Below are 12,769 nucleotides of genomic sequence, written 5' to 3'. Positions count from 1 at the left end.
CAGCACTGGGGCATTCTTTGCTCATAATGATGATGATTACGAGAGTAAAAAAAAAAAAAAAAAAAAAAAAAAAAAAAAAAAAATAGTCTTATTTTTGCAGTGTTTGCGTATCGTGGTTTCCACAGGCGCATAACTGGTCAATTAAAGCTTCTGTGGTGTTTGATGACCTGGTTTAAATCAGCTGCGGGGGGGTGGGGTTACGAAAGAGGCTTTCAGCTCCTGACTCTGAAATGGGTTCAAAGCGCTGCATATGCATCTCAGTGGAAAATCACATAGTCAAAAGCAGAAAATCTCGTCAGTGGGTCTGAAGCGTCTGACTGGATGACCTAAACGACCTCATCGTGCACCGGTTCCAGTTGTGGGGAGTCTACACGAGTAAAATTTTCAGGATATGTCTTTCTTCTCACCTGGACGATGGTGATGACGGCGATGAAGACCGGCGGCGGGCACAGGCGGTTCTGGTGGAAATACCAGCGGCGGTCCGTCTCGCAGGGCAGGATCTCGTAGGCCACGTAGCGGACAAAGCGCTTGTAGAGACCCAGGCCCGTCTCGTCCAGCAGGATCTCCCGCTGCAGCGTGCGCCGGCCATTGGCGATGGCCCGTCGGAAACTGCTGGAGCGCTTGCTGCTCATCTGCCATTCACACATTTGAAGAAATAGTTACAATGGAAAAAATGTAGATAAAATTACTTTATGTGAATGCAAAAAAAAGTGCTATTCGCATAAAAATCGTACATAAAAATCATATAAATTACAAGACAATTCAAAATAATTTTAAAACAATCAAACAGTAACAATGGTAACTCATTTGCTCCCAAAAACATATAAATACATTCCTTTTAAATACTACAATGCTCCCAAAGACGTATTTATATGTTTTTGTATGCTTTTTTTTTTTTTTTTTTTCCTTTTTATGCTAGAGCATTTTTTTTATGAAGAGAATGCAAACACAAAAGGCATTTTAATATTTTTTTTATTGCATGTATGTTCTAATCAGTGGTGTCCAAACTTCTGGCCTGCTGCATGTTTTTAGGGCGGCCTAACACATATTCTAAAAATAAATTTTAAGACAAAATAGTTCAAATGTTGAATTGGAATATTCAAAATGAAAATGTAACATGTCACACAATTATTTTTAGAAATTGAGCTTAACACGCTGAGATGTACATCTTTTATTCACTGTATTTTTACAAAAATAATTTATCCACTATTCAATTGGTTTGAGCATGTTTCCTAAAACAAGGTGAAAAATGGCTCACATTCTATCTTCCATTTTTCTGTATGTGTCCTACAGTGGGGAAAAAAAAAAGTTTTGACTTCCCTGGTTTAGAACAATATTCGAAATCTCAACATGGGCAATATGTTGTCAAAAAATAAATAAATAAAAATCCTGCCTGCTGAGATCAACTGTTCTGTTTGCTCACGGTGCCATTAATCACAGTATAAAGTAAAAGAAAAAAACCACCAAAGAAATCCATCACAGTGTTACTGATAAAAATTTTTTAAAAAAAAACCTTCCCCCGTCCCATATTTTGTCTTTTTTTTAAAGCTAAAAGCTTATTTTGCCTTTCGCACGGCAGAGGTAAGATTCACCTGCCAAGCCAAGCATTGTCGCTAAAACAATCGTGCTCCCTGGAGGGAAAACGCCAACGAAGCAATTATCCCCAAATCAAACTTTGTGTGCCGTGATAAGATCTGACACAAAGCAACTGTGAAGGAACAAGAAAGCGGCCTCCGACGCTCACCGCGACAATGCGCAAAAAAGCAAAAAAAAAAAAAACGTCTTTTCATTCTGTGCGCGGCAAAGGATTTTTCAACCTTGCACTGAATGATGCCAGCAGGAAGTTCAAACAAGTCCAACTTTTGTCAATCCATAATCAGGTGCTTCTGCTTCTGAGTTGGTCACGCGTGTGTAAGCACAATTTCTGGATCAATACAGTTTGCATCCTTAAAGGCTAATGAGCAAAACTCACTGAGGGAAGATTATTTTTTTTATTTTTTTTACGAGAATAGCTGCATAAAAATAAAGCAGCTGCACATTTTTTACTTTTGAAAACAACTTCCACAACCAACCCAGGCTTCATTTAGCACCTCAATCAAGTTGTATCACTTCAACATATACTTCCTTGACATCAATTTTACTACTTTCCTTTTCGACAGGGCTTGGAGGGTTAAAAACACTAGGTATCTTGTATAAAACCAAAGATATTCTGAATAAGAACTCATTGTATACATTATATTTTACATTATTACTGCCAACCGAATTTATTGTGTCAAAATATGGAGAAATACATACAAAACTAACGCACAATCTCTTTATTACATTTAATTACAAAAACAAGACCCATACGAATAATTAATCACTCACATTATATAGAACTAAGCCTGCACGATAAATCGTTTGAACATCGCAATCGAGATGTGCGCATGAGCGATAGCCACATCGCAAGAAGTGCGATGTTTTTATTTTTTATAGCAAGCAAACGTTTGTTTTGCTTCATAAAGGGTAGCAAGCTACCTCTCCCCCACTCCCCTTCTGCTAATCAGTCACTGGCGCACATGGTGAAGGCAGCTGCCTTAAATGAGTGAGGCTGCTACTGCTACTACTACTTCTGCTGCTACTACTACTCCTGCTAATAAATGATAATAATAGTTAAAATGTCTCATTTATGGTTCAAACAAATCTCATTACATTTAAGATCAGACTTATCACCTAAAAAGTGACTTATTTTTAGAGAATTTTCATCTATTATAATGCTTATGACAATAATTTAATTATAAATAAGACAAATATTCGTGGTAAAATCATATGTAGTTTTTGCATTGTAATAAAACATGAAAGGAGTAGTTCACCCCCAAAATGACTTTTTTTCTATTGCTTAATCGTGTCATGGAGACTTGAGTACAGTACAATATTTTTTTTTGTATTTGCCACATTCCTAAGACAAAAATTTGATTTGAAAAAAATGCCCCCATTCATTACAACGGAGACCAAATGCAATGTGTGGTTAATATTGTAAAGCGATTTGGGCACCAAAGCACTATATAAAAAGCAGTCCATTTATATGACTACAATAGTGTCATGGTGAGTTAAACAAATTCTTCCCAAACCGCTATTCAAGTCATCTTGGTGAAAATTCTTCCATTTTTAATATCAAAATATATATCACAGACCCCCCCCCAAAAAAATCGCAATGTCAATTTTTTTCCAATATCATGCAGCCCTATATAGAACCAACAAATCCCTTATTCATTAAATTAAATACTCTCAAATACTATGACTATGAATTTTAAACAGTACAAATAATACACAAAGTACACAATAACCAACTTTGCCACAAGTTATTCAAAATCAAAGAGGGCTGTTGCTATGGGTTATGGGGCACAAGTGACTTTAAAAAAAACAATAAGAACAAACATGAAGAAAATGTGTGTATATGTTCAATAAAACCCAATAAAAAAAAAAATTGAGTACAGTGTGAGTGTGTTACCATGGTGACACAGCTTCACGCATGTTAAGTGGACATTGAGACCCTTTTAAAGTAATTACATGCGGCAATGAACATGGGAGGAACCATAAATTGAATTAGATTGTGAAAAATGCATGACATCATATACGATTGAACGGAACAAGGACAATTAGCTACTAAGCTACTAGCTAGCGCAAACTAAATCTACTCTCGAGTTTAATGTTTTCCATACATGGTAAATAAAAAGTAAAAAAAATAAAATAAAAATTGAAAATGGGGGGAATCTTGTAACGTCCCTTTGGAATGGATGCTGAGGCCGGGAGCACAAAGATAGCAACAGCCTTACGGGGACAGCTGAATGAGCTAAATGGCGAGCAGCAGGTGTGCGCGCATACGCGCGCGTGTTAAAGAGCGAGGGGCCTTTCTGGCCTTTTCTCCCTCCCTCATGGTCGCTGCATGTTGTCTATCGCACATGCTGCTCTCAGCCAGAGTCGATTGTCCTTGATGGATTAATTAGCCACAGTGCACGGTCAATACCTCCCAGCTCAATACTCATTAGCAATAACCATAACAGCCAAAAACATTTTCAAAGGCCACGGAAGCCGCTCACATTTATGCAAATTGGTGAGGCCAAGTCTTCGCTGACACCCATTACAACGTGACTCAACAGCTAGCCGGCTAACGCTAGTATCGCCCGTTTGCGACTTCTTTCGCATAGGTGGCCTCCTCACCTTGGCCACCTGGGGGCAGTATAATACAGACAAACCGTACATGGAGACTGTTTAAGCCAGTGGTGTCCAAACTACGGCCCGGGGGCCATTTGCGGCAAGCCGTCCATTTTTCAGTGGCCCGCGACATATGCTAAAAATGGCATATGACTCAGTTCAAATAAAATAAACAAAACAAAAATGTTTGGAGATGGTCAAGGTAAGAAGGGAGGGTATCGAAAAACAGGTGCCATTAAAGGTTATTTTAGTTAACTAAAACTAATGAAAAAAACTAAAATTAAAATAAAAAAAAACAATATTGTTACCAAAATAAAATAAAAGCGAAAATGCTTTTTAAAAAAACAAAAACTAACTGATGCTACATTTTATGTTTACAAAACTAACTATAAATATAGCAAACGTCCTTTGTTTTAGTCATTTGTAATTAATTTAATTCATGAGCCTTTGGGGATGATTTTAAATGTGTTTTTTTAGTAGATTTATTTTGATATAAATCGGAATAATGACGTTTGAAAGCATGTCACACAGAAGTGACGTCATCTAGCAGCAGCCAATAGAAAAGCACCTTCAGATGACATTGCTTCCATGGTGTTTTTTAAATATTGCGCACAGGTAATACACATTTTTTTATAAACTAATACTAAAACTAACAAACTAAACTAAAACTAAGCATTTTTTAAAGAACTAAACAAGTAAAAACTAACAGAACCACCCTGAAAACTAATAAAAACTAACTAAAATGAAAAATTCCAAAACTATAATAACCCTACTGCCATATTACAAATAAATTGGTTTATATACTGTAGCATTTTTATAAATATGCAAAAGCACAAATAAATTATTTGTACAATTTTTAGGACTAAACACAATTTCTCCTCATAACATTATGTGGCCCTTGCGTCCTTCTGATTTTCTGTATGTGGCCCTCAAATGAAAAAGTTTGGACACGCCTGGTTTAAGCTTTGCAGTAATATTTGTCATTCTTTGCAGAGGATAAAGAATGTACGCATGTATGTTAGCATCAAGCTGGCGAACTTTCATAGAGGGCAGAGTTATATGTTCTTTTAATTAGTGGTCCCAAACTACCAACAAATAAAATAAAATGTCCGAAAAATGTATACTCAAGGTAACAAGGTATTTGTAGTTAGTTACTTTCCACCTAGTGCTCACATGGAGAGTCGAAACCATCCCAGCCAAGTGCTCGCTCATTCCACTCTGACCCAGATACTCACGCTCATTCTTGCCCAAATCCTTTTAAAAACGAGAGCCCACCTTTCCTCCCCTCCTCCTCCTCACGCACTTGTGGTCACATGATCGCCTTTCATGGTTGAATCATTGCCAAGCACCATTTGTAAGCGGGTATCCAAGTGCCGATTGCTATCAAAACGTGTCGAGAACGGAATGAAGAGACGCTATACGATATTTGCCAGTGCACTAAATATGCCAAAAATATATCAGAGGATGAAGTGCTGCTCGTTTTTGAGCGCTTCATTCCGTTTGAGCGCTTCTGGGAATGCGACAAAAGTGTCGCTCGGTTGAAAGCACAACATGCGAGCGCTTATTATTTAAGTGCTCCTCTGATTAGACCTCCTGAAGGGAGAAAATATGCCAGTGCAACGTTTAGAAACAAATGTTACATAATAAGCAGATAGGAAAGTCTGGCTGTGAATGAATGCGCCGGCGCATGGACATTTATTACTCGTTTTGTTTTCATTTTGAATTACAAAAAGTTACTTATATGAAATGTCTACAAAACTAGGTACACCAGGCAAGTTGAACATTTCTATTACAATAGTGTTCTACAATATTGTTCTATTTCACCATTTACACTAAAGTAACTAATCAGTTATGGAAAAAAAAAATCCATATACTTCATAGAAAGCAATGAAGCACAGACACAAACGTGTGACTTTAAACGATGTGCAAAGTCCTCGTTTAAACGAGCCATCAATAAAGACAGCGGCTCTAATAAAAGAGCATCATTTGTCACAAATTAGGGAGTGGTACTTGTAAAAGTGTCGGAAAAGTGACTGATGGCGGCAGAGCAGCGGGACGAGGCATGAATACAGGACGGACGGACGGACGGACGGCGGGCAGAAGGCCACACAGACAGACGGACCCCGTCGTTTGTTTGCTGATTACCTGCTCGGAAATGTCACGGCACTCGTGACCTCGCACATCGCCTGCAATGTCAAGTCGAGGGTGGCAGCGGCATTTCAATGTGCACTAAATAAGATACGGTTTCGCATAAATGTTATTCTGCAACAAAAAAACTATAAATACTTAAAGTCCACATGGTATTTTGTTGCATATTTTCCCACTGAAATGAAAGTAAATGCTGCTAATCTGTTCCGATGCTAATATTGTTACAGCCTCCAACACTACTGAATCTAAAGATCCTGGAAAGGTTAGATTGCCACGGCAACACAGATGCTGCAATCTGATTGGACCACAAAAAACAAAACAAAAACACCATCTCTACTCACCAGCTCGATGAGCTCCTGATAACACACTTGACCGTCGTCATTGCTCTGGACCAGCGCTAACAGCATGTCCAGTTTGGACGGGTCCAGCTGCAGCTCATGGTGCTCCACCAGGCTGGTGAAGTTCTCCACTGCGATGAAACCGGTGTTGTCTGGATCCAGCTGGAGAAAAACATTTTTTTTTTTAAATGCACATCCACCATTAGACACGTTTTACGGAACAATTAAAGAGTTGCCCAGTTGAGCGGGACCAAAACAACACTCGCAGAGAGCTGCTGTAAGCCACAACCTACACCCAGATGCTCACACTGAACCATAACCAAACAAATCATGACATCACTTACAAGGCCACGCCCCTAAAGGGCTTCTAGTCATTCTGTCTGTCTGTCAGTCAGTCAGTGCGGGTTTCCATAATCACCACTCACTCAGTGAGACCGGCGGCCGGCGGGTTATTACTCCTGATGCCTGTGTGCCCTCAGAATAATTGATTTAAGTGGGCGAGTGCCATAAAAGAGGCTGTGAGTGTGCTTGTCGAAAATAGCGCCCCCGCTTTAAAATGGTCTCAAAGGTCGGGTGTGCATAGACAGGTTTTTTTTTTTTTTTTTTTTAATTCTTCTTTGTAATATGTTGTAAAATCTGTTTATTGTTACTGTTAAAACTTACATGTTGTTTGTTTTGATATTTGACAGCAATAAGTTAACAATTTAATCTAGACAATTATTATAAAGGTCAAAATTGCCCCGTAATATATTATCTAGCAGTGACTTCCTTTTCGGTCTTGAATGGAGCATTAATTTGTCACCAAACGCGTGGGGAAAAAAATGCCTGAGGACGAACCGGCACGCTCCGTGGGAAGTGTCTCCTTTTTTTTTGCGTGAGCTTCTCATTAAGGTTTCACGTAGTCAAACCAACAGCCTCGCGTTGGCCTGAGGACGAGCGGGCTTTCAGACGTTGCATCAGGGTGAAGTCAGTGGAGGTGCGGCGCTTGTTCACCGGCGCGAACACCAGAACGCAGTGGAACACTTTTTGACCAATTCGTCTCTACATTAAGGACGTTGCTAGCAAATCTGCCGAACGCAGGAGATGCTGCATTTTAAGTGTGGCTGAGATGGGGACTTTATCGTTGTTGTTTTTTTTTGTTTGTTTGTTTAGCATAATGCTAATATATAATGTAAACTGCCATAGGCAGGCTAATGAATAGTATTTGTCAAGACGCGATCGGTGACCCCTGCAGGATCGGTGACGCGCATGCGCAGAAGATCGGCCAGCTTGTATCGCCAACTACGGCAACTACAGAGGTCCAAATACGTTCACACACGCAAAATAAAACATACGTTGCGAAAAGTACATGTGCACGTTTGTTTTAGTTTATTTCCAAATTTCAATAAAAGCAGTTTTGTTCCCCACCATGTCTTGTACAAAATGTAGCTTTTGACACATACTGTGTTGGAGTACCGTGTTTTTTATTTTTGCTTCTCTTCATGTAATTGCTGAGTTTGACCGCATGGTGGCGTATGTGCCCCCAGGATAAAATGAAGCTCATATCTATATAATTTTTCCAAGTTGTTTCGTGTTTTTACGAACGCGCACGGATATACATCCATTTTATGCATTTGTTCTAGTGTCGTTGTCGTAGTTGGCGAACCAAAATTGCCGATTTTCTGCGCATGCGCGTCATCGATCGCGTCTTGACAGTATTGTATCCCGGATATCTGGATATTTACAGTTGTGAGCGTCTTCTTCGTGTAATAAAGTACATAATTATATTGCCATCTGGTGGCCAAGACGTGTAAACCTTAAGGAGTCAAAAAATGTGATAAAAACAAATCATTTACATTGCATTTAACTGTTTCTACCGTGTGTTTTAAAACATTAAATTGTGTTATTTTTCTTACAACAACACAAAATTGGCTTTTTTATTTTCAGGCGTTAACAGCATTTCCATTCATTTTAATGGCGAACTATTTCACACCACCACTGTCCTGCACATACGGTAGTCTTTCGCATCATATCTAATAAAGCGAATAAGCAAGCAAGAAGAGAAATTAGCATTTTAGCTTGTTCAAGCGTTGCCCTCACAACATTTACACTCGTGCTAAAACACGACAGCTGTTGCCTGGTAACCAATTATACCATTTCTTCTTTTCATATAATATGCAGTCTCCATAATGTATTCATATCTTCTAGGAAGGAAGTGTTTATTCACCAGAGAGCGCCGCACTAGTGGCAGCAAGTAATGGACCCGTCGAAAAGGCGGCTTTTCATGCAGTTGCTCCTGGTAATAAATTGATTTGTATTCATAACACTAAACACACAACTAAAGTAGCTCAGACAATGAACAGATACTGGACACACACACGCACACGCACACACATCTCCCTGTTCCCTCCAGAGCAATGCCATATTTTCTCCCAATCATGTCATGTTCCTGTGAAGATTGTGTGCACAAGCAGGACGACGTCCATGCTACCGCTATCATCCTCTCAACAGGCCACAGTGATTGGCTGCAATCGGAAAGAAGTAGGCTGACATACATGAGGCAAAAAAACAAACAAACATAAAATACAAAACAAGAACGCGAGGAATGGAAAAAGCAGCCAAGAAGATAATCCCTTCAAGTGTGGATTCTATGCACGTTTGTTAGAACATGGTTCCCTCCGGGCAACTTAGTCAAGGCCTGCTGATGTTGCGGGTGCCCGCCAGGGGCGAGAAGACTGGACACAGGGAAAAAGAAAGAAAGAAAAACACAGATGAGCAACCAAGTTTTTTTTGTTTTTTTTTGCAAATTAGACCGCTTGTAATGGGGAGGGTGCCATTTTGCTCTTTTGTTTATGTGCAAAAGTCCATATTAGGCAGTGCTTCCTTTTTTTTTTTTCTTTTTTTTTTTTTTTTGTTACCAGCCCCCCAGGCAGAAGAAAATATTTCACACCCCGCTCAACTCTCCACCGCGACTATAATATCATTTTTCATTCTTCAGAATTAATTTGATAACTTCATTATTCTTCATGTACAATTAATACTTTTAAAAACTAATTTTTCTACTTGCTGTCAACTAAAGATGACATCACCTGTGCTGAGGAAGTCGGTAACGACCAATTATGGCTCAGTTTGCTGCCCAACCCCAGAAAACAGGTGAACCATGATTGGTCATTACCTACTTCCTCAGCACAGGTGATGTCATCATCAGTCGACAGCAAGTAGAAAAATTACTTTTTAAAGGTATTACTTGTACATGAAAAATAATTAAGTTATCAAATTAACTCTGAACAAAATATGAACTTTTCACTGCTGAAAATGGTTCAATTAGTCAAGTATCCCTTTAAACACTAAAAATTTTCAGCTACTGTTTGTAAAAAGGCACTCTGGGCCACTTTAGAGTGCCTCGTTGTTGCTGAATGTTGCAACTTCTAATGCTTTTATCATTTGTATCGTCGCCTTTTTCAATTACTTCCTTATAGCAATTGCTTTAAAAAAAAAAAAAAAAAAACTGTCATGGTGTGGGGAAAAAAAAAAAAGACAAATGTTGGACAAACTGTTTAAAATACGTGACGCTTGCTCATGGCCAACTGTTCCAAATCTTTGCAGGATTTGTCACCAAAAGTCTGTTTGCTAGCAAAGGCTGCTAAAATGTCAGCATATTTCTGCAGCTCCCAAGTGTCCAAACACACAGAGGATGACGACGGAGGACGGGAAGGACAGCCAGAGAGTGTGCGAGTAGGCAGACATGAAAAGAGACGGCGAGAACCCGAACGCCTCGCCGCTGTCTTTTTAGTCTGGCAGCCGGCTCGCCGCGGATTCGAGAGGGGACGGCAACGTAACGTGGCTGCCGGCTGACTCAAAGGGAGAGCGGGGAGGCGTGCGACGATTGTCAGCCTCCGTATGTCAGCGCCAGACGCGCACGCGCACGCGCACGCCGCGTACATCTGCTCACGTTTATGCCGAGCAAGCACAAATGTGAGAGACATTTTGTACCTGTCCTCTGTTAATGGCTGAAAAAGTTGTGCTTTTTTTCCTGTAAAGTCCTAAAATGCCACAAGATGGCACAAAAACCTCATCTATAGTAGGAAAGTAGTACATTTTGGTTCAAGGAAGTGACGAGCCTTTTATTTTTGCTGACGCTCTCGTCTGCACCCTTTGCCACACTTTGTGTAAACCAGTTCAAACCAGTTAAGACGGTGGAGTGGCGCAAAAGAATTTGTCTTTGCAGAGGATAAAGAATCCATACCTGTGAGTATTGTTATATGGTCTGTTACATGTGTTGTTTTGCCGTTTGTGTTGAAATATCTGTTGCTTAAAAGGTTATCATAACACATGTACGGCCTTTTGCATTGTGTGTTAGCATCAAGCTAGCAGACGACGTGACAAATTATTTGTAAGCCATTTATTTTAAGGGTAATTCTGTAAAATGAGTTTGCAATTATATTAGCGATCTATTTTCATCCATCCATTTTCTTGACCGCTTATTTCTCACAAGGGTGGGTGCTGGAGCCTATCTCAGCTGGCTTTGGGCAGTAGGCGGGGTACACCCTGAACTGGTTGCCAGCCAATCGCAGAGCACACAGAGACGAACAACCATCCACGCTCACAAGCACACCTAGGTACAATTCGGAGTGCCCAATTAACCATGCATGTCTTTGGAATGTGGGCGGAGACCGGAGTACCCGGAGAAGACCCACGCAGGCACTGGGAGAACATGCAAACTCCACCCAGGAAGGCCGGAGCCTGGACTTGAACCCGAATCCTGGGAGGCGGTTGTACTAACCACTCATCCAACAATCTATTTTATGGTTCAAATTTTTTGATTGAGCCTCAATTAATTATTATCAGAATTATTTTTGGCTCCCTACTAGCATCTGTCCCTATGACTACTGTACACGGTTCCCTTCATGGTGGTGCTGGTGTGACCTTGCACAGGAAGAAGAACGCACACTGGGGGGGGAGCGGCTGCCGAGGAAAGGAGGGGGTGGAGGATGGTTCCTTGCAGCCAATTAGGACCATCAATTAGCTAAACGAGCTACACGGAGACAAATTAGCGAGCGGGCCTGGCATGTGACGCACGAGAGACGAGACGGGGGGTGACATACTGAGGGAACGAACCAACAGCGACGATGGCGACACTTTGACAAGCTGCACAAGTTGCCATGGTTACCAGCGTGTCCTCCCTCATTCCGCTTTCCCTCCCTCCGTACATCCGTCCGTCTCGAAATATTGCCGTTTGAGACGCAAATGAAAGACACAAAAGGAGGGGATGGAAGACATGATGCAAAGAATACAGATGAATGGAAAGACACCAGCGACCACGAAAGCGGGATTGCAGATCGCAGTGTTCCGGTACCGGTGGCAAAATCGTGACCTGGGGGCCCAGATCTGGCTCGCTGGATATTTTGGATATTTTTAGCGGCCCACTCAAGCAAATATATTTGGATTTCAAAATAGTATACAGTACACGGGCTTAAAAAAAAATACAAAAATGAAATTAACAATTTATCAATTTAAGCAGAATCATCTGCCAATAGTGAAGTGTCAAAATTAGGGTATTTTCTCTTTTTTGACAAAACTTACTCCTAGCCAGTAATACAATATCATCTAAAATAGATTGATTACAAACAAAAATTAAATAACATTTAATTCAATTAAAATATTATTTTTTTTACTCATTGTTGGTTAATTGATTTATTGTAAATAGTAAAATAGTAAAGTAAAAAAAAAAAAACATGTACATTTTTTATTTTATCACATATTTTGTAAACATTTTTTTCCATTTACAGTGTTCCCTCATTTTCCGCTGGGGTTAGGTTCCAAAAAATACCCGCAATAAATGAAATCCGCAAAGTAGTTAGCATCATGTTTTACATTTATTCTAAATGCTTTAAGGCTCTAAAACAAGGATGTCCAAACTTTTTCCTCTGAGGGCCACATCCAGAAAAATTGAAGGATGCAAGGGCCGCTTTAAAAACTTTCAACTTTAGTTCATTACATTGCGCCATAATCAGTCAAGCAATTGTCTATTGCTTATATATTACAGTTAGTTTGAAAACATATTGTAAAATGAGATGAGATAAATATTTTAAACATTTTTAAAACAGTTA

At 39.8% G+C, this 12,769-nt stretch overlaps 1 protein-coding gene across 3 annotated transcripts in view; it reads right to left on the bottom strand.

Annotated features, from left to right (window-relative positions):
* The window catches only part of rhbdl1 (rhomboid, veinlet-like 1 (Drosophila)), a 54,675-nt gene that overhangs the window by 21,187 nt on the left and 20,719 nt on the right, over positions 1-12,769 (bottom strand). For 2 of the 3 annotated variants that reach the window (XM_077502234.1, XM_077502233.1), the window contains exons 2-3: positions 6,684-6,842; positions 408-632 (exon numbers count right to left, since the gene is read on the bottom strand). In XM_077502234.1, coding sequence (XP_077358360.1) covers positions 408-632; positions 6,684-6,749 — 291 coding nt within the window. In that variant the 5' untranslated portion in view covers positions 6,750-6,842. Of the gene's footprint in view, positions 1-407; positions 633-6,683; positions 6,843-7,517; positions 7,897-12,769 lie in introns of those variants that run through there. The other variant, XM_077502235.1, reaches the window with a different exon arrangement.

This window comes from Festucalex cinctus, chromosome 17, assembly GCF_051991245.1.
Source record: "Festucalex cinctus isolate MCC-2025b chromosome 17, RoL_Fcin_1.0, whole genome shotgun sequence".
Lineage (NCBI taxonomy): Eukaryota > Metazoa > Chordata > Actinopteri > Syngnathiformes > Syngnathidae > Festucalex > Festucalex cinctus.
This window is presented reverse-complemented; position numbering and strand designations above follow the sequence as displayed.